The 21,380-nt window shown below is 58.7% G+C and overlaps 2 protein-coding genes across 3 annotated transcripts; both read left to right on the top strand.

Annotated features, from left to right (window-relative positions):
- Positions 1-722: 722 nt before the first annotated feature.
- AOC2 (amine oxidase copper containing 2) lies at positions 723-6,619 on the top strand. 2 transcript variants are annotated; one of them, XM_062174875.1, is made up of 4 exons: positions 723-3,527; positions 5,153-5,438; positions 5,674-5,803; positions 6,049-6,619. In XM_062174875.1, the coding sequence occupies exons 1-4, from the start codon at positions 1,937-1,939 to the stop codon at positions 6,313-6,315; spliced, it is 2,274 nt and encodes a 757-aa protein (XP_062030859.1). In that variant the 5' UTR covers positions 723-1,936; the 3' UTR covers positions 6,316-6,619. The 2 variants fall into 2 exon arrangements, with proteins under 2 accessions (XP_062030859.1, XP_062030860.1); XM_062174876.1 differs by lacking the exon at positions 6,049-6,619 and having other exon boundaries at positions 5,557-5,701.
- A 524-nt stretch (positions 6,620-7,143) lies between these two features.
- Positions 7,144-13,402, top strand: LOC133746661 (membrane primary amine oxidase). Its single transcript, XM_062174867.1, has 4 exons — positions 7,144-8,860; positions 10,513-10,798; positions 11,107-11,236; positions 11,868-13,402. The coding sequence occupies exons 1-4, from the start codon at positions 7,261-7,263 to the stop codon at positions 12,141-12,143; spliced, it is 2,292 nt and encodes a 763-aa protein (XP_062030851.1). The 5' UTR covers positions 7,144-7,260; the 3' UTR covers positions 12,144-13,402.
- Positions 13,403-21,380: the final 7,978 nt, after the last annotated feature.

Raw genomic sequence — 21,380 nt, 5'->3', positions numbered from 1 at the left:
CGCATCCTCTGGCGGCACGACAGAGGCTGGTTCTCGGACTCTGGGTGCCCTCTCCCAGGCCCGTGTTAGACTGGGGCGAGGGTGTCTGCAGCCGGGGTGGCCGGACGCTGCTGCTCCTGTCGGCCTTTCTTGTTGGGAGATATTTTCTTTCTTATTTATAGTATTGTGCTTCCAGGGAAAGCAGCTGTTGGTGTATGTGTGTGCGCTTGTGCACACACACGCAAACACGTGTGTGTATGTCAGAGCATGCTGGGCAGGTCAGAACCGCAGAAGAGTTGCTGCCTCTCTCTCGGCTTCTGGAGACACCACTCACTGTTACAGCGTCTGTGTTCCCCTCGGCCGCCCCCAGCTTTCCCGTGCTCCCCTGCTGGAGAGCCTGTTACCGCGGTCAGCCTGCCGCTGACTCTGGCCATTTCTTTTCTTCTCCCCGTCTGTCTTCCGAGTCCCAGTCATGTTTCCACCTGGGATGCATCATGTTTACTCCCAGTATTCTATAGGAGTGGAGTCAGGATGCTGTCTTCCCATGAGTAGTTCTCAGTAACAAACCGATCGCATTTTAGGTGGGCGGTGGCCCTGCTCACCCAGCTCCCTTCCAGCTGAAGCTCCCCCCCCCCCCCCGAGTTTCTCAGCTTCCCTTTTTGTTTGTTGGATTGTTCGCTGCCCTTCCTCACCCGACCACCCTTGGATCGTAATGTAAAATTCTTTTACCATGTCAAGAAATTATTAAATACAGGTACTTTGACCTCTTTCTAAAGCCGCAGACCTGGGTGCCATGCTCTTGGGGCTAGGGACGTACCATCCTCCTGTGGGTGCCCACAAACGCCCCCTCCACAGACCTCGGCACCCTGTCGCTGTCCTCAGTGCCGCTTGAGCTGCCTCTTTGGAATGGTGGGAAGATGGAGGCTTCTGCCCACCAACAGGCAAGGGTGGGTCCTTCATTGTGTTCCGTCTGAGTTCTGTGACCCAAGCCCTCCCTGCGCAAGGTCCCAGTCCCTTCCTTCCCTGGTAGTACCCTCTAACTGCCACTAGAGGCTGCTATAGGTTCACATCTGGGGAATGACCTGGTTCAAGGCGCAGCCTCCCCAGTGGTTTTCTTTACCTGATGATCACTCTCCTCTCCGAATAATGTCTTAAATTTCTTGAGGAGACTGCAAGACTTGGTTTTCAAAATGACATGGAAAGCTGCCTAGGACCCCCTCTCCCTCTGAAATAAAGTTTCCTTAATTTCCATCTTGCAAGTAGCCTTCTGGTTTCCAGTGACCCCTTGTTGTCTGCACACGAACAGTGCAGGAGCAGTGCCAACTGTGAGCAGCGTTTGAAAGCCTGCCCTGCGTCAGGCAGCTGCGTGCCTCACGTGTGTGAGCGCATTGAACCTGCAGCAGTCTGTAGGTAGGTCTGCGTAGACGCGGGCAAGTGTCTCCCCTGAGGGCGCACGTCTGCCTGCCCAGCCCAGGCCCTCAGCCACTCCTCTCTCACTGACTTGGGTAGAAAGGGCCAGAGACTGCAAATCAAGGGCGCCAGCAGGGAGGCAGGGAGATGGATGGTTTGGTGCCTGTGTGTGGTGTGGCTTGATCAGGCATCTGCAATTTGCCATCTTTCTCGCTCATTCTGGTGGAAAGTGGAGTTTAGTGTTGATCCCGAGCTCCTCCTGCCTGGTCTGAATGATGGCAGTCAGGGGTGGCTGCTGACTGCTCCCAGGAGGAGCTCAGGGACAAGGAGGAGGCTATACATGTGCAAAGTAGTACCTTGAGCCAAACCGCAGGGCCGAAAATTGGAACAGAATTACATAAATCAAGGTCAGAAATTTCCCGTCCAGCCCACAGGGTGGAGTCTTCTCCATTCCTATCCATCCTAGTGAATATAAACCCTGAGTTGATGTCAGTGTGTGGAAGGTGCTGCTGGTGGGACTCGATGATTGCAGCTTGGAGCCTCCACCATGAATGTCAAGGTGGTCCTGGTGTTCCTGGCTCTGTCCCTTGTTACCATCTTTGCCCTCGCCTATGTCCTGCTGACCAGCCAAGGTGGTTCCAGCCATCCTCCTCGCTGCCCCTCGGCGTCCCCCAGCGCCCAGCCCACGACACGCCCCGGCCAGAGCCAGCTGTTTGCAGACCTGAGCCCAGAGGAGCTGGCAGCTGTCATGAGCTTCCTGACCCAGCGGCTGGGGCCAGGGCTGGTGGACGCGGCCCAGGCCCAGCCCTCAGACAACTGCGTCTTCTCGGTGGAGCTGCAGCTGCCCCCCAAGGCTGCGGCCCTGGCCCACCTGGACAGAGGAGGCCCCGCACCTGCCCGGGAGGCGCTGGCCATCGTCTTCTTTGGCGCACAGCCCCAGCCCAACGTGAGTGAGCTGCTGGTGGGGCCGCTGCCTCACCCTAGCTACATGCGGGATGTGACGGTGGAGCGGCACGGGGGCCCCCTGCCCTACCACCGGCGCCCCGTGCTGAGAACTGAGTTTGCCCAGATGTGGAGGCACTTGAAAGAGGAGGAGTTTCCCAAGGCACCCGTCTTCCTGGCTTCCGTCTTGAACTACAATGGCTCCACTCTAGCGGCTCTGCGGGCCGCCCCCAGTGGTTTGCGCTCTGAAGGGGACCGAGCGTCGTGGATAGCCCTCTACCATAACATCTCAGGTCTTGGTGTTTTCCTCCATCCCGTGGGGCTGGAGCTCCTGCTGGACCACAGAGCCCTGGACCCTGTCCACTGGTCTGTCCAGCAGGTCTTCTACCTTGGGCACTACTATGCAGACTTGGGCCAGTTGGAATGGGAGTTTAAAGCTGGCCGGCTGGAAGTGATCAGAGTCCCTCTACCCCCACCAGGGGGGGCTTCATCGCTGAGACCTCGGGTGCCCCCAGGCCCTCTCCCCACACTTCGTTTCTCACCCCAGGGTGCCCAGTACAGCGTACAGGGGAGCCTGGTGGTATCTCCCCTCTGGGCATTTACCTTCGGTCACGGGGTGTTCAGTGGCCTGAGGATTTTTGACGTTCGGTTCAGGGGTGAGCGCGTAGCGTATGAGGTGAGTGTGCAGGAGTGTCTGACTCTGTATGGTGCTGACTCGCCCAAGACCATGACGACACGCTACTTGGATAGCAGCTACGGACTAGGCCGCAACAGCCGAGGCTTGGTGCGAGGAGTCGACTGCCCCTATCAGGCCACGATGGTGGACATCCACATATTAATGGGCAAAGGGACAGCCCAGCTGCTCCCAGGGGCTGTGTGTATATTTGAGGAGGCCCAGGGACTACCACTTCGAAGGCACCACAATTACATTGGGAGTCATTTCTATGGTGGTTTGGCCAGCTCGGCTCTTGTGGTGAGGTCTGTGTCAACTGTGGGCAACTATGATTACATTTGGGACTTTGTATTGTACCCAAATGGGGCGCTCGAGGGGCGGGTCCACGCCACAGGCTACATCAACACGGCCTTCCTCAGCGGGGGAGCCGAGAGCCTCCTCTTTGGGAACCGCGTGGGGGAGCGGGTGTTGGGGGCAGTGCACACACATGCCTTCCACTTCAAGCTGGACTTGGATGTCGCAGGTGAGTGCTCAGGATGGGGGTTGGGGCTGGCGTGTGGGGCAGAGGGAAGGGAGTTGCCCAGCTGGAGCTGAGGTCGCTGAGGCAAGAACCATGGTTGCTGTGGCCAGAGAGCAGGGACTGCTTAGGTGTGGTGGTCGAGGGCAATTAGCCTGTGGGCTACCAGGAGTCTGGCGAAAGGTGAACCGGGTTCCCCTGCAGGGACCCAGTCCCCAGCCCCTTGTACTGCAGCAGTTATGAAGCAGTGCAGTGGCCATGCGTGGGTGCCTTAACCTTGAGTGATGCCGTGGGTGGGTGGCTTGGCCCTGCCTGAGATTGGATGGGGCACTGGCTCCTGCCGCGCTCATCCTGAGGGAGAGGGGCAGGGTGGAGAGGGCAGGGGGCTGAGCAGACTTGGGCCGGGAAGCAGGCTGTCCCAACAGTTTTCAGCCAGGGTGTAGAGATGGAACTGGGGCTTGGGAAGTGGCAGGAGTAGGGGACGTTTCCATGGCCAGGGTGGCTGCCGCTGTCCTCACCGGGAGGGCCATCACAGCACAGAGGGCTCCAGGGTCAGCAGGTGCACAACAGACTTGCTGTGGCTGGACAGAGGGATTTGAAAGCACAGAGAACTGTGACTCCTGGCGGATCCAGAAAGAAGCCCACCAGGGTCAACATTTTCCAGTTGGGACAGCTGCAGGGGGTGGGGGGAGGTGGGGCAGTGCCGCAGAACAGCGTATTGCGTGGGAAGCATTCTCTCAGCTTCTGCAGGGTGAGGCTTGGCGTGTGACCCTGTGAGCTGTTGCACTTGAGCTTGTGGTGGGGGTGTGGGGCCAGAGGACTAAGAAAGCAATAGCAGACATGATTGTATTAATCAGGTGACTCCCTGGCAGGTTTGGACACTGTTTTCTGAGAAGGTTCTCTTGGGCGTTTTTGCCCTTAAAATGGCTCATTTGGGGAAGTCACATCAAGTACTATGTGTTGGCACCCTAGGGTGTGCAGCCCTGTTGGTGCTGTGGGGCACCAGGCTGTCAGGCCCCTCCCCCTGCGGGCATGCAGAGTCCTGCCTGCCCAGTAGAGGCGCTAGCGGCCTTCAGAGGGGGTCGCGGTTAAAGGAACTGAACTCCGGATCTGCGGGAGGGAAGGTTGTGATGTGAACGCTGAGTTGAGTTCTGAATACAATAGAACTCCAAGGGGCTGCAGGACAATGGGAAGACAGAAATGTGCACCCTTTAAACACACGGGAGGCACTCCCAGCCCCGTGAAGAAGCCAAGTCTCAGAGCTGGGGGTGGGGGAGTGTGCGGGGGAGCGCGAAGGGGATTGGCTCTTCGAAGCTAGGTTCTCCAAGACGGAGATCACACCTTTCCTGGCTTCAGGGCTGTTACTGATCATCTGCAGGCGTCGTCCGCTTGCTGGGCACAGCAGCAGGACAGCTTTGTGCCAGGGTACCGGGAAGAAGCACATTGGTGGGGCCTGTTGGGCAGACCAGTGCTGATAGGACTTTGCACAATGGTAGAATGTTCTGAATCTGTGCTCTGTACAGCAACCACTCGCCAGGGAGTGCAGGGCCAGGCTGCGGCATCATGGGAGGGATGATGTCTGTGCCGCTTCACCTGGTATGGAACTCCTCTCCCTTCCCTCACCCTGGCAGGGCTGAAAAACTGGGTGCTAGCTGAAGACGTGGTGTTTAAGCCTGTGGCAGCTCCCTGGAGCCCTGAGTACCAGCTGCAGCGCCCACAGCTGACGCGGCAGGTCCTAGGAAGGGAGGACCTGGCAGCTTTTTCCTGGGGAAGCCCCCTTCCCCGCTACCTGTACCTGGCTAGCAACCAGACTAATGCCTGGGGTCACCAGCGCGGGTACCGAATCCAGATCCACAGCCCCCTCGGCATACACGTGCCCCTGGAGAGTGCCATGGAGAGGGCGCTCAGCTGGGGGAGGTGAGGAGGGCTTGGGGTGGTGGGGGGTGGGGAAGGATGGGCCCATCCCCCACCCCAGCCCCCGGAGACCCAGCCTACTGCCAGTGCTCATGGTTCATCCCTGGCCCGTCCCTCACAGCCAAATAGATGCCGGGTGGGAAATGACCTCACACAGAGCCTAATCCAAAGGACTTCGGGGCCAGTGGCGGCCCCTGCCACCTCCCAACACGGTCTTCCTGCAACAATCCCTGGTCAGATACCAGCTTGCGGTGACGCGAAGGAAGGAGGAGGAGCCCTGGAGCAGCAGCATCTATCACCAGAATGACATCTGGACGCCCACCGTGGCTTTCGCCGACTTCATTGACAACGAGACCCTCTTAGGAGAGGTGGGTAGCTCTGGAGCCTGAGGAGGGGCCCCTGCAGGCCTGGCTGCGTGGCTGCTGGTTCTGATTCAGGGGCTGAGGGGCTCTGCTGATCACCATAGGTCACCCCCGTGGGGAGAGGCCAGCCCCCGGGACCCCCCAGCTGCTCACATGGGCCACTGCGAGCCGCGTGGGCACGGGGCCGGGCTGCACGTGGGTGTTTGGGTTTTGCCTCCAGAGACCCCCCCAGCTCCTCCCTCTTCCTGCAGGATCTGGTGGCTTGGGTGACAGCCAGCTTCCTGCATATTCCCCACGCGGAGGATGTCCCCAACACCGTGACCGTGGGGAACGGGGTGGGCTTCTTGCTCCGACCTTATAACTTCTTCGATGAGGACCCCTCGATCTTCTCCCCCAGCAGTGTATTCTTTGAGAAGGGCCAGGATGCCGAGCTTTGCCGTGTCAACCTGGCAGCCTGCACCCCGCACCGGGCGGCCTGTGCCCCAGACTTGCCCGCCTTCTCTTACCGCGGCTTCTAGTCCAGAGGGGGTGGGGCCGGAGACACTGCACCTTCCTCTCTGTTCTCACTGTTCCCCGAGTTTTAATCGTACCTGCTATCCCAACTCCCAAATCCCCGTATAGTCCCTTTGTTCTTTCTGTTTGTTTTCTTAAATGATACATTAAATAAAAAGCAGTTTTGAAATAAATACTTGAGTGAAAGTACCACAGACGCTAGCGCCCGAAACAGCAGGGACTCACGTTGTGTTGGTCTTTCTTCCTGTGTGTGCACTCGAAAGGAAGAGCAGGTGGAGTGCTGGAAAGTGTTCTGTGGGATTAACAATAAAAAACGCTGCAAAGATCTTACTTGAGTGTCTGCTCTTTGCTTACGTAGACTCCCCTGGGACTGTTGAGGACTCTGACCAAGGAAATTAGCAATGGAGGGGAGAGACCTGGCCAAGGAATGTGGCTTGGGAAGCTGAAGGGGCTGGGGTGGGGGTTTCCTTGGAAGAACAATAGTTCCCAGTGGCAGGAAAGAGAACATCTGGCCCTGGAAGGGGGCGGGGCGGGGGGTGGCCAGGGAAGGGGCTGCACTGAGGGACGTGGGGCTGCCCTGCAGCCCCAGCTCCTTGCCCACGGTGGTTTCCCTGCTCAGACCAGCCTCCTTCCCCTTCCCCCATCCCAAGCTTTCCCCAGCTCCAACCCTGACCCAGAGCAGAGTCTGAATTGGAGACTGGAGGACAAAGCCATGTACGGTCTGTGGAAATCGCTGCGGCCCTGCTCGGACCCGCCCCCAACCCCGGCCCGCCCCTCCCCTGGCCCCAGCTTCCCTGGGTCCTTCCCCCTCCGTCCTAGGCAGCTGACTCCTGGGAACCTCCAGCAGAGTCCGGGCGCCCCCAGTCCAGGAGCCAAGAGAGCCCCCTCTGAGCCGGCCCCAGACGACACCGCACCCGTCTTCTGGGATCCGCCACCCCTGTTCAGGGACCATGAACCAGAAGACCACGCTGGTGCTGCTTGCTCTGGCAGTCATCACCATTTTTGCCTTGGTTTGTGTCCTGCTGGTAGGCAGGAGTGCAAATGGGGGTGAACCCAACCAGCCACCGCATTGCCCCTCGGCGTCCCCCAGCGCCCAGGGCTGGACACACCCCGGCCAGAGCCAGCTGTTTGCAGACCTGAGCCCAGAGGAGCTGGCAGCTGTCATGAGCTTCCTGACCCAGCGGCTGGGGCCAGGGCTGGTGGACGCGGCCCAGGCCCAGCCCTCAGACAACTGCGTCTTCTCGGTGGAGCTGCAGCTGCCCCCCAAGGCTGCGGCCCTGGCCCACCTGGACAGAGGAGGCCCCGCACCTGCCCGGGAGGCGCTGGCCATCGTCTTCTTTGGCGCACAGCCCCAGCCCAACGTGAGTGAGCTGCTGGTGGGGCCACTGCCTCACCCTAGCTACATGCGGGATGTGACGGTGGAGCGGCACGGGGGCCCCCTGCCCTACTACCGACGCCCCGTGCTGGCCCGAGAGTACCTGGACATAGACGACATGATCTTCGACAGAGAGCTGCCCCGCGCCGCCGGGCTCCTGCACCACTGTTGCTTCTACAAACCTGGGGCACGCAACCTGGCAGTGCTGACGGTAGCCCCCCGGGGCCTGCAGTCCGGGGACCGGGCCACCTGGTTTGGCCTCTACTACAACATCGTGGGGGCTGGGTTCTTCCTGAACCCTGTGGGGCTGGAGCTGCTGGTCAACCACAAGGCCCTGGACCCTGCCCACTGGCGCATCCAGAAGGTGTTCTATCAAGGCCGCTACTATGAGAGCCTGGCCCAGCTGGAGGAGGAGTTTGAGGCCGGCCGGGTGAACGTGGTGCTGATCCCAAACAACGGGACAGGTGGGTGGTGGTCGCTGAAGCCCCAGGTGCCCCCAGGCCCAGCGCCACCTCTGCAGTTCCACCCCCAGGGCCCTCGCTTCAGCGTCCAGGGCACCCGCGTGGCCTCCTCCCTGTGGACCTTCTCCTTCGGCCTGGGAGCATTCAGTGGCCCGAGGGTCTTCGACGTGCGCTTCAAGGGGGAGCGGCTGGCCTATGAGATCAGCCTCCAAGAAGCCGTGACCATCTATGGCGGAAATTCTCCTGCTGCAATGCTGACCCGCTATCTGGACGGCGGCTTTGGCATGGGCAAATATGCCACGCCACTGACTCGTGGCGTGGACTGCCCGTCCCTGGCCACCTACGTGGACTGGCACTTCCTCTTGGAGTCCCAGACCCCCAAGACGGTGCGCGATGCCTTCTGTGTGTTTGAACAGAACCAGGGCCTGCCCTTGCGGCGCCACCACTCGGACATCCACTCCCACTATTTCGGGGGCGTCGTGGAGACAGTGCTGATCTTCAGGTCTGTCTCCACCTTGCTCAACTACGACTATGTGTGGGATATGATGTTCCACCCCAACGGGGCCGTGGAGGTCAAATTCCACGCCACCGGCTACATCAGCTCATCCTTTTTCTTTGGTGCTGCCCGAACATTTGGGAATCAAGTCGGGGCGCACACACTGGGCACGGTTCACACCCACAGCGCCCACTTCAAGGTGGATCTGGACGTAGCAGGTAAGGCGTCCCGGAGGGGTCCTGAAGGGCTCATCTCCACTGGCTTTCGGTTCTCTCTGGGTCACCCAGGAAAGGAAGAGGTGGATTTCCTTGGCCCTCTCTTTGCTGGTTGGGAGAGTGCTGGTTGCTGAGTTTTATGTGGAGCTGAACTCACTAGCTAGGGGCACGTGACCTCCGTCTATGCGACATGCTTAGAAAATCTTGAGAAATGGCTAAGCTCAGGGAAGAGGCAGGGCCTGGGCTAATAGGGTCTTCCTTCCCTCTCACTTGCATGGGCCTCACGTTTTGAGCCAGCCATTTGTTTTCCCACTCACATCTCCTTGGCTGGCCAGTGGTACCAGTGCCCTGAGCATCTGTTTGCCTTCTGCCAAGTCCCTGGCACGAACCCCCCGGGGTTATACATTTCCTTGGGAGCACCCTGCTGCTCTCTGCTTTTCCGTCTCTCTCCTCTCTCGGGGCCGGGCCGGGGCACGATGGGTACGGGGAGGGGCGTTCTACACATTCCTGGAGCTGGTGTTCACAGAGCCGGGGCTCTGAGAAGCCGGGGAGTTCTTGTCGCCTCTCACCGTCCTTCCCGCTTTGAGGTCTTCAGCAGATTTCCCTCTGTTCCGTATCTGAAACAGCTCAGGCCTGCTGCCCCGCCCTGCAGGTGCCGGCACTCTCTCTGTTGCCCCCACCCTCGCTGCGGTGGTGTTCAGGGTCCTCCCAGCCCCAGACGGCGCTGCCTGCCGACCCCCAGCTCCTCACCCAGCTGTCACTTTCCCCATCACCTGCAGGGTCCCCTCTGCAGAGCGAGCACAGGGCCCTTCCCTTCTTAGCGTGGCTGCAACCTGCTTGCAGATCCTCCCCCAAGTTCTGTCCTCGTCACACTCTGGACGCCCGATCCACGCGTTGCAGTTAGCATTCTGCATCTGGGCTCAGGTTTTGCCTCTGCCCAAAACGCTTTTCCACGTCATCTTTGTTTGTTTGTTTTAAAAATTAGTCATTTGAAAGGCAGAGAGACAGACAAATAGAGATCTCCCATCTGCTGGTTCACTCCCCAAATGCCTGCATTACTAAGCCAAGCTGAAACCCAGAGCTGGGAACTCAGTCCAGTTCTCCCATATGGGTGCAGGGACCCAAGTACTTGAGCTATAATCCGCTGCCTCCCAGACTCAGATGAGCGGAGACGGAGTCAGGAGTGGAGCCCAGGGACCCTGAAAGGGGATGTGGGCGTCCCAGGCAGCAGCTGCATCAGGATTCCAAACGCCCTCCCCCATGTCCTCTCCTTTGGTGACATCCTTAAGGCCAGGTCAAAAGGCTGCCCAGGAGGGGCCCCTGACCCTGCCTGTGCCTGTATTCCTGTAACCCTGACCCTGCCTTGGCCTTGCTCTGCTCACATGGCTGAACCATGAGCGTGGGTGGGTAAGGTGATGTGGCACTCACCTCCATCCCTAGGGACCTGCGTAGTCCCCTCTGCTAAAGAACGTTGAGAGGATGCACGAATGGCATCTTGAAGCAATGGTTTAATTTACAGGGCAACAGCTTCGGCTGAAGGGTGGAGGGTATGCTGGGGATGGGGGAAGCAGGGCCTCCCGCGGTCCCGGGATGCTCTTTGGAGCCCTCTCTCCCCTGGCCCAGGGCAGCTGCATGACCAGCCTTCCCCACTGCAGGACTGGAGAACTGGGTCTGGGCGGAGGACATGGCCTTTGTCCCCACGGCTGTGCCCTGGCACCCTGAGCACCAGATGCAGAGGCTGCAGGTGACCCGGAGACGGCTGGAGACGGAGGAGCAGGCTGCCTTCCCCCTGGGGGGCGCCACCCCTCGCTACCTGTACCTGGCCAGCAACCAGAGCAACAAGTGGGGTCACGCCCGGGGCTACCGCATCCAGCCGGTCAGCTTTGCTGGGGAGCCGCTGCCCCGGAGCAGCCCCGTGGAGAGAGCCTTCAGCTGGGGGAGGTGAGCGGCGGGTGTCGGAGGGGGCTGGGGGAGGTGGGAGAGTGGGACGGAGGCCTGGAAGCGGAGCAGACCATACGCCGGGTGAGATGGGTCTCCGGAGGATCTTCCAGTCAGTAGTGGGCACAGCCGGGCACTACAGGAGTGAGAGCGCCCTTCTGTTTTGGAGGGGGAGGGCACATCCTGCAGAGTGGCAGGAGGGTATGCCGCTGTGTGCACGTGGGAGGGAGGCTGAGAAGCTGAGCACTCCCCCCCCCCCCGTCGTAATCGGGCGGCAGGACGGAGCTAGTGACCATGGCCACCTGACCTAGGTACCAGCTGGCCGTGACCCAGCGGAAGGAGCAGGAGCCCCGCAGCAGCAGTGTCTTCAATCAGAACGACCCTTGGGCGCCCACCGTGCACTTTGCAAGCTTCATCAATAATGAGACTGTCGCCGGAGAGGTCAGCTGACCGTGGGAGGCAGAGGGAGGGAGGCCTTGCCTTCTCCTGGGAGGGCTCCTGGGGGTGCAGTGGACGCCTGCCTTCTGCCCTGCAGTAGACCTGGGGGTCTGCCTGGCTGGGGGTCCATGTGCAGACCCTGGGTGTGGACCGTGGGCTGTCCTGCAGCCCCTGGAGCCCTCTGAGCCCCAGTTTTGCACACTGAGTGCGTTCTGGGCCCCAGGATGCAAGAAGGGCTGGAAGTCACCGGGAAGGTCACGTTTCCTGTGTCTGCAACTCTTACCATTCTGGCTTGAGCACTAACAAAGAATTTCTCAGTGTCAGCCTGTGTATGCCCCCCAAGCCCTCCACCCCTCCTTTTACCCTGGCTTCCTGGGTAGTGATTTGGGAACCCTCAGAGAGTTGGGGGGCTAGAGATGAGGCAGCCCTGGGGTGGGGAGGCAGAGGTGACGCAATGGGAAATGTCACAGGTGGAGGGTGCTGGCCAGCAACAGCGAGGCAGCTCCCAGCATGGAATGCACTGTTTATGTTTTGACTTCGGAGCCAGGAGAAAATTTTTCGAGACTCAAGACCCTTGGGCTGCTGAGTCCTCCCCGCTACAGAGCGCCCTCAGGACCCTCTTTCTCCCCCCCAGGACTTGGTGGCCTGGGTGACAGCTGGCTTTCTGCACATCCCGCACGCAGAGGACATTCCCAACACGGTGACAGTGGCCAACGGCGTGGGCTTCTTCCTGCGACCCTACAACTTCTTTGACGAGGACCCCTCCTTCTACTCCGCAGACGCCATCTACTTCCAGGGGGACCAGGACGCCGGGGCCTGTGAGCTCAACCCCCTGGCTTGCCTGCCCCAGGTTGCTGCCTGTGCCCCCGAGCTCCCTGCCTTCTCCCATGGGGGCTTCGCTCACGACTAGGGGCTCCTGGGAAATCTGGCCGGAGGGGGGCCCAGAGCCAGGGTGTGAGGGGGGAGGCAGCAGCTGGACATGGGGCTGGGCCGCCTGGCTCCCTCTTCTCCTTCCCATGTCCCTTCCCCTGCCCCAAGGCCTCGCCCTTACCTGACACCCTGCCCGCGGCGTCCGGAGCTTGCCAATGCGGACCCAGGGACACTCAGCCCTGCCAGTCCCAGCTGTGCTGAGTCCCCACCCCAGGCAGGGCAGCAGGGGCCCGGCAGGAGCCTCCTGGAGAGAAGACAAAGCTTTTTCCAGATGCTTGTTTTCTGGATCTTTCAAATCTTTTCAGGCCAAGGACTGCAAGGAGACCCCAGGGCAGGGTCTGCTGTCCTGTCCTGGCAGGATGTCTGTCCTAGCCCAGCCTGCACTCCTCAACCCTGGTTTCCTCCCTGGGCCTGGGCCTGTGGAGGTCTCAAAGATGCACTGGGGCACCTAATGGGGAGGAGAGCTCCTGCCGGTGCCCTGCGTCTGTCACCTGTTGGGAGCAGGAGATGCCCCACCCCTGTCCTCGTCTGGGTATTTCCAGGCAGCTCCCTCTGCCTACTTGCGGCTGGAGAAAGGTGGCCATGGGGACAGCAGCTCCGGCTAGCATTCAGGTGGTTTTGTGTATGCACTGATAATGAACGTTCATTTGGTGCCAAGGCTGTGTGACCGGCTGCCACTGTATTCTGCAGCAGCCAATATGGGAGACTGGGAGGGGATAGGGGGAGGGGCACCAAAAGGGGAAGCAGAAAGTCCCAGGAACTCAGCCCCCAGGCCAGAGGCTGTCCAATCACAGGCAGGCATGCAAATGAGCTTGGGTGCCCTGGAGCCTGGAGGGGCTCCTCTCTGGGGCCTCTCGTCCCTGCTCCCCTTTTTGGAGTGTGGATGGGGGGCGGGTGCAGGGAAAGAACAAGACTGGAGACAACAGAAGCGCCTGCCCCTGGGCTGGGTGAAGTCTGTTCTGATATAGTTGTCCATCCTAACACTGTGCAGCTAAAATAATTCTACACTTTTCAATATTAAAATGGAATAACGTTCAAGTGAAAAAGGCAAGGCGCAGAAATGTGTATAGTGCACTTTCCAACAAAAGTGGAGACCGCATGATGCATATCGCTGTCTCTGGATATTCCGAGGAAGTGAGTGGCGCTGATGACCTGTGGGGGGGATGGGACTAAGTACTTCTGTGCGTTTTGACCTTTGAACCACGTGACTGTATTACCTATGCAGAATAAATAACAAAGGGCCCAAACAGAAGTTTTGTTTTTTTTTTTTCCTGACTGGCTTTTTGGGAACAGGTGGGTGGGCCGAGGAGAGTGAAGTGCATTGGGGGGGGGGGGGCTTAGGGACTCACCCTTCTCCCGGACTTGGCTGTGGCCTCCAGAGGCTCCCCCTGGTTGTGCATCTCTGAGAGAGTGCTGAGGCTTGGTTGATCTCTCCCACCTCCCCGTCCATCTGTCTGTCTGAGAAGAGCAGGCAGTGAAAGCTGCAGGAAGGGTGAGCTGTCCTTGCTGGACCCCAGGCCGGCCGAGGGGTGGGGGGGTGACGTGCACGGAGCAGCTTCTGACCAGGGGGAGAGCATGCGTCTGGGAGCTCCTGCTACCCCTGTCTGACCTGCCCTGAGCCCAGCTTGCCCCCAGGCCAGTGCAACTACCAAGGGCTTGTGTGTCTTCATCTGCATTCCAAGTGCTTGTCCCCCCCCCCCCCCATAAGAATTTAAAGCAGAGGCCTAAATGCAGTGCCCAGGGAGGGCAGGATTTATTTAAAAGCCACAGAGCGAATACACATCCACGCGTGAGTGTGGGCCACCCCACATGGAGAGACACGCATCATACCGGGGCCTGAGAGCTGCCAATGGGGCCAGAGGAGGATCCCTGAGTGTGGATGAGTTAGGGGTGGTGGCCTAATTGAATGCACACCTTGGGTGGAGTTTAGCATACAGGAGGCTTTCTGGGAATTTCATGGTGCCTCCATGTTGAGTCTAATTTTTTTTAAAAAAGGTTTTTGTTTTTAAATATGTATTTACTTTACTTGAAAGGTAGTTCCAGAGAGAGAGGGAGAGAGAGAGAGAGAGAGAGAGAGAGAGAGAGAGAGAGAGAGGTCTTCCACCTGCTGGTTCACTTCCCTCATGATTGCAAGGGCCAGGGCTGGGCCAGATGGAAGCTGGGAGCCAAGAACTCCATCCAGGTCTCCCACTTGAGTGGCAGGGGCCCAAGCACTTGGGCCATCTTCCACCACTTCCCTAGGTACATAGGCGGGAGCTGGGTCAGAAGTGGAGCACCCAGGACTGGAACTGGCACTCTGATATGGGATGCTGGTGTCACAAGCAGCGGCTTAACCCACTGAGCCATGACACCAGCCACTCTACCTCCTGACAGCCCTTTCTCTGCCGCCTGCACCGTGGTCAAGCCTGGAGGGGAAGGGAGCAGAAGAACGCTGGTCTGCCCCCTGCACCGCCATCTTCTCCACTTCCAGTTCCTTCCCTGGAAACCCATCCCCAGACAGAGAGTGCGTGTGAGCCTGCAGCTACCCTGCGTCTCGCCACACGACCATGCCGCCCAGGGGAGGCAGAATGTGCTGGGTCTTAGTCCACCCGTACAGGATGGACTGGGTCTAAGGAAAGGTTAAGTGCGCCGCTCGCCCGTTCCCCAGCTTCCCAATCCCGGAGACAATCAGACGCAGTGGGGAGCCAAGCCTAGCAAGAATTCATTTATTTCACGCGTTACAGAGCCTTTTATAGCACAAAACTGCAGAGTCATTGCGGCAGGGCTAAGGACCAACCAATCACTTAAACGGTCATTTTACGGGGCGATTTCTTATAGGACCAACCATATGTCTATACACTTGTTACTAGTTTTGTTACCTCCCCTGATGTTGCGTAGCCAATTAGTTTTGGTGGTAAACAACTTTGGATTCCGCCCACCTTACTTCCCCTGGGCACCATCTTTGAATTGCTTCATGTAACTAATTTCCCCACAGAATGCATGTCTCAGTGGCGACAGCATCAGCCCAGCTCAGGCCCGGAGGGCTGCAGGTGGCCCCGTGGCCCCCACCCTGATCTGATCTCTCCCTCGGGCCACTGCGGTTGTCTGGCTCTGGGCCTCTGCCTTGCAGCCAGGTGTCTGGTGGTGAGCAGTGGCCGAGGGCATCGGGTTTGTAGGCGCTGGTACTGCCGCAGTGCGGGTCTTTGGAACCTGAAACCCACTGCCCTGAGAAGGAGGTGCTGGACCAGGGGACCCCCGAGGCATGGGTGGAGGGCATGACTTGAGTCATGGGAGCCTCTGGGGCGTGCCCACCTGCCTCCCTTCTGCAGCCCCAGGGAAGGGCTCCAGCTCCAAGTGCAAGAGGATTCCTGGGGCCGGCACTGTGCCACAGCAGGTTAACGCTGCAGCCTGAAGCACCAGCATCCCATATGGGCGCCAGTTTGAGACCCGGCTGCTCCAATGCCAATCCAGCTCTCTGCTGTGGCCTGGGAAAGCAGTAGAAGATGGCCCAAGTCCTTGGGCTCCTGCACCTGCGTGGGAGACCTGGAAGAAGCTCCTGGCTCCTGGCTTTGGATCGGCGCAGCTCCAGCCTTTGCGGCCAATTGGGGAGTGAACCATCGGATGGAAGACCTCTCTTTCTCTCTCTCTGCCTTTCCTCTCTTTGTGTAACTCTGACTTTCAAATAAATAAATAAATAAATATTTTAAAAAAAAAAGATAAGGATTCCGTCACACATTCACTGGAGCTCTACAGGGCAACTTCTGACTGCCAGGCACAGCGCCAAGCACTAGAACACACTGGCGAACAGAGACAACGTCTACCCTCAAGGGCTGAGAGAGGCCGGCGCAGGGACATGCCAGTCAACACCGGGGGAAGACGGCGGCAGCGGCTCCATCTGAACCCAGACGCAGCGCTCGGCGGAGGCTTCCCCAGGACTGTGGTGTCTCCTCCGACTCTGCCGAGAAGCAGAAGTCGGCTGGGAAGAGCAAGGATGGAGAAAGTGTGCCAGGGAGTGGGAGCTGCTTATCGAAGTCCAGATTCCAACGCAACAAGTACCAGTTTCTGGGATTGGTTAAACCATCCTTGTTCTTTTTATACAAGGCACAGTGAATTTGAAAAATCATTAAATGGGGGCTGGCATTGTGGTCTAGAAAGTTAAGCCTCCGCCTACGGTGCTGGCATCCCTTATGGGCACTGGTTAGAGTCCCAGGTGCTCCTCTTCTGATCCAATTCTCTGCTATGGCCTGGGAAAGCAGTAGAAGAAGGCCCAACTCTTTGGGCCCCTGCACCTGCGTGGTAGACCCGGAAGCAGCTCCTGGCTCCTAGCTTCCAGTCGGCCCAGCTCTGACCGTTGTGGTCATTTGAGGAGTGAACAGGTGCATGGAAGACCTCCCTCTTTTGTCTGTAACTGTGTCTCTCAAATAAATTTTAAAAAGGAAAAATCATTAAATGGCAAGCCCCTAAAAAAATTGAGAGTTGGCAGGCTTGGGGTTCCCCCAAAGACATTTTTGGCCTGGGTTTGGTGATGGAGCTGGGCTCCTGAGTTCCTCAGCCTCCCTGCCCACAGAGGTGACCCCTCCTGGATGTTTCTGGTCTCCACTCTTCTCCCCGTATTTTCAGTCTCTCTCTTTTGACTGCTTCTTCCCTAGCAACTCTCATCTTGCTAAGCCTCTCCCTGGCTTCTGTCTTTGTCCTACCCTCTTGCCGTCATGGATCTTAGACACAACTCTAAGCAAAGGTCTCTGGGGACTTTTTTTTTTTTAATAAGAAATCTATTTCTTTGAAAGACAGAGTGACACAAAGTGGGAGGAAAGACAGAGAGAGATCTGCTACCTGCTGGTTCACTCTCCAAATGGCTCTCCCAGGCACTTTAGCAGGATGCTGGCTGGGGAGCGGAGCTGCTGGGGCTCTGACGGGGGATGCCAGCCACGCAGGCAGTAGCTCATCAGTGGCTTCTCAGACATAGCACCAAGGGCCGGCGGCGCCTGCCTCCTGGACCCAGCAGCCTCACTGAGCAGGACCACGGCCTCCCGGGAGCCCCCGCCCCAGCCCCCAGCCCCCCTCCCCGACTTCCCCGCACTGTGCCACCTCCTCAGTGCACCTGCTGCCTCTCAGAAGAGTTCCCAGGGCTGCTTTCCAAGACCTCCTGCACCCTCTTCCCAGGGCTCCGTCCTTGGACAGCCTCGCTCCTCTCTCCAGAAGCCCTCGGGCTTTCTCGTACTTCTTGTTAGCCAAATCCTATTGGTGCCCTAGAGAATCGCCGCTGTGTGCCAGGAGCCGACTGTGCCCCACCCAGACGACACTGCTAGGGCTTTCCACGAACACTTCAAGCTCATTTTCCTCCCTTATTCCCCCTGCTCTTGCTCTGTCCTTAGCCCGGGGAAAGGCTGGCCCCTGCCGACCCACCATGTGGGCCCTTTCGCCACAGGAGGCATTGCACGCTCTTCCCCTGCAGCACCGCCGGCTTGGCCACTCGGCCTGCGCTCTCTGGCCTACTTCCGGCCCTGGCCTCTTGGCCAGTCTCCCTTGCCTCCAGCCCCGCGGCACCCATAGCCCGAGCGGTCTCTGGAGTGGCCGGCGGGCCGGAGCCTGACCAGGACAAGCAGGGTGCTCTCACCCGCCTGCCCCACCCCGGGCCCGGTGCTGCGGAGACCCCGGGCTCTGGGCCCAGGCAGGAGTCCGTCTTCACCAAGTTCACAGGGGCTGGGGCCGAGTTTACTCGCTGAGAAATCAGAGTGGGTTGGGGAGCAGAGCGCGGGGTCCTGCTGCGGAGTTCTCTCCATGGTGTTTATGGGGAATGTAGGTAGGCCCCCTGGTATAGACCCGGGTTCCCCCAGCGGCCCGGCAAAGCTCTCTAGGCCGGATCTTCACTATCCGCGGCGACACTGGCCACACGGTCCCTGGTCGCTACTGACCTACAGGAGTTGCCCGAGTGCCTGCCGTTCTGTGTCTCCGTCCTGACTGCAGGAAGCCCCGGGAATCCTGAGTGTGTGCTTCACTCCCGGGTGTTCCAGGGTAAGCAGTGAGCCTCACTTTCTTCATTTTTCTGTATCTGGTAACTAGCTCTGTGTCCTCACTCCCCGGCCGCCGGGAAATCCAATTCCAGGCGCCCGTCTGGAATTGGGGCGCCCATCTTCAGGGGGCTTCTGGGGACGGCCAGCGCCTGGGCCGCTGACAGCGGTCACTGCCATTGCACCCTCTCCCTCCTGCCACAGCTGGAGAGCAGGGGCCCCTGAGTGAGAGCGTGGGCTTGGTCGCTCCTCCCTCAACACACACAGCACACAAAACACACAACTCACAATAAATGCATATACATACACAGCACACGCATACAGACCGCACACAACACACGCAGCACCCATAAACACAACACACAACCACACACATACAACGCACAGCATAATACACGCACACAACACACAGCTACATACACACAATACACTCACAGTAAATGCAAGTATATACAACACACAACTAGACACAACCCACAGTGACACACATACACACAACACATACAATACAAAACACAGAGACACATACACAACAGATAGCACGTGCATACACACAACACATCACACACACACACACACACACTTCCTACTTGTGAATTGCAAAAAATTGGAGAACAGCCCTCCCCATGTTAGGGGAGTTCTCAAAAAGTTCTCCACCCCAGGCTGACCCACGCCGCCTGTCTCCTAGTGCCAGAGTCAGTTTCTCTCCTCCACCTGGCCTCTCCACCCAGCTGGAGGGCCTGCAGGAGGCACCCGTTGTGTGTGTGTGTGGGGGGGCAGTGTCCACCAGGAGGGAGGTGAGATTGCCACGTGCACTCCTTGTTAACCAAACGTTTTGTGTTTGTTCACCAAATGCTTGCCAAATGCTTCCAGAATGCTCATTAGATGAACGTATTCATGGTAGCATTTTTCAAAGAGATTCTGCAGATCAGCAAGAGGAAAGCCGCCCTCCGTTCCCAGCAGCCTCCCAGGGCCCCAGCACAGGGGTTGTGAAGCTGAAGTTCCTTCCGGGCACAGGGCCCCTGCCCTGGGACAGCCCTACAAGGAGCCCCACCTCCCCTTCACAGCTTGAAAGAGCAGCAATATTTTTCACCAAAAATACGATATTTTAAAATAAAATTTTTTTGACAGGCAGAGTGGACAGTGAGAGAGAGAGAGACAGAGAGAAAGGGCTTCCTTTGCCGTTGGTTCACCCTCCAGTGGCCGCTGAGGCCAGTGCGCTGCGGCTGGCGCACCGCGCTGATCCAAAGGCAGGAGCCAGGTGCTTCTCTTGGTCTCCCATGGGGTGCAGGGCCCAAGGACTTGGGCCATCCTCCACTGCACTCCCGGGCCACAGCAGAGAGCTGGCCTGGAAGAGGGGCAACCGGGACAGAATCCGGTGCCCCAACCGGGACTAGAACCCGGTGTGCCAGCAAGGCGGAGGATTAGCCTGTTGAGCCGCGGCGCCGGCTTAAAATAAATTTTTTTTTTTTTCCATTCGATGGTTTACTCCCCAATTGGCTGCAATGGCTGGAGCTGTGCCGATCCAAAACCAGGAGCCAGGAGCTTCCTCCAGATCTCCCACACGGGTGCAGGGGCCCAAGGACTTCAGCCATCCTCTACTGCTTTCCCAGGCCATAGCAGAGAGCTGGACTGGAAGTGGAGCAGCCGAGCCTGGAACCGGCGCCCATATGGGATACTGGCACTTCAGGCCAGGGCATTAGCCCACTGCGCCACAGTACCAGCCCCCTTAAAATAATTTTAAAAATTCCTTTCCCTACTGATCTCTACAATAAATTGTTTGCTTATTAAAAAAAAAAAAAGAGAGAGAGAGAGAGAGAGCAGGGGCCGGCGCTGTGGCACAGTGGGTTAACACTCTGGCCTGAAGCGCCAACATCCCATATGGGCGTTAGTTCAAGACCTGACTGCTCCACTTCCTATCCAGCTCTCTGCTGTGGCCTGGGAAAGCAGAAGAAGATGGCCCAAATCTTTGGGCTCCTGCACCCATATGGGAGACCCAGAAGAAGCTCCTGGCTCCTGGCTTCGGATTGGCTCAGCTCCGGCCGTTGCGGCCATTTGGAGAGAGAACCAGCGGATGGAAGATCTCTCTCTCTCTGCTTCTCCTTATCTCTCTCTGTGTAACTCTGACTTCCAAATAAATAAATAATTTTTTTTTTTTTAAAGAGCAAGGGAGAGGAAACCTGGTGAATTTCCACAAAAACACAGCCAGTGGTGTGAACATGGTGGATGGTCCTGCCAGTGCCCATCTCCCTGGCTTAACTCTCCCAGGTGCCAAGTGTCTCGCATCTTCCTGTGATGGGCTCCTGGCTGCAGACAGGGGCCACACAAGGCTTTGTGATCGTACCTCCTGTGCCCAGCTCCATGCCTGTCCCCACCTCACGCCAGAAACCTGCCTGCTGCCTGCTTCCTGCCCCCGGGCAGCTGTTGGAGGTCTCTGTGCCTTTGCACCTTCTGTTCCCTGTGGCTGGGCCACCCTTCCCCTTCTTGGCCCGGCATGCACACTGACCTCAGGTCAGCTCCAAGGTCTCTTCCGGGGAAGTCTCCCTGGGCATGTCCAGGTGGGAGAGGGTTCTCTCAGTCGCACGAGGAAAGCAAGTCGCTTGTCTGGAACCCTCAGTCCGTCCCGGGTCCCCTCAGGACCAGGCTGCGCGGGTGACAGCAGCTGCCCAGCTATCAGCCGTGAGAGGCAGCAGCAGCTTCACCCTCTGTGTCTGCTCCGTGGTAGAGCAGAGGGCTGGGGGCTGCGGGCTTAACTCCGTGGCCAGTTCCCTGCATGCCTCGTGACCTCTGACCTGGCCTGTGGGTCCACCCTGCTCCATGGGGAGACCTGTGGGTCCTGCTCCCCCGTAGCCCCCTGCCCCCCTGCCCTGCACGGAACCGTCCAGCCTCTGAACTGGCCCACCCCCCACACGTTTCTCTCCCGTGACGGAGGCTGTTCCGGCTCAGGCCTGCAGCCCCCAGCTCCTCCCGGGGCTGCAGGGAGCGGGGTGCCCTGCAGAGGACAGAGAGCGGAACCTAGAGGGCAAACTGGTGGGGGAAGAAGGGTCAGTCTGCAGAGGATCCAGGTGAGCTCCCAGGCAGCCTTGGGGCCAAGAGCTGAGCTCCTCCTGCAGGGGGAGGGAAGGAGAGAAACTCACCCTTCCCAACTTTGAGCCTAACGGCATTGTTTGATATCAAACAGGAGGACAGAGGCTCGCACAGGCCACTCAAAGTCCAGGTTCAACCTC

This window comes from Lepus europaeus, chromosome 18 (genome assembly GCF_033115175.1).
Source record: "Lepus europaeus isolate LE1 chromosome 18, mLepTim1.pri, whole genome shotgun sequence".
Lineage (NCBI taxonomy): Eukaryota > Metazoa > Chordata > Mammalia > Lagomorpha > Leporidae > Lepus > Lepus europaeus.
This window is presented reverse-complemented; position numbering and strand designations above follow the sequence as displayed.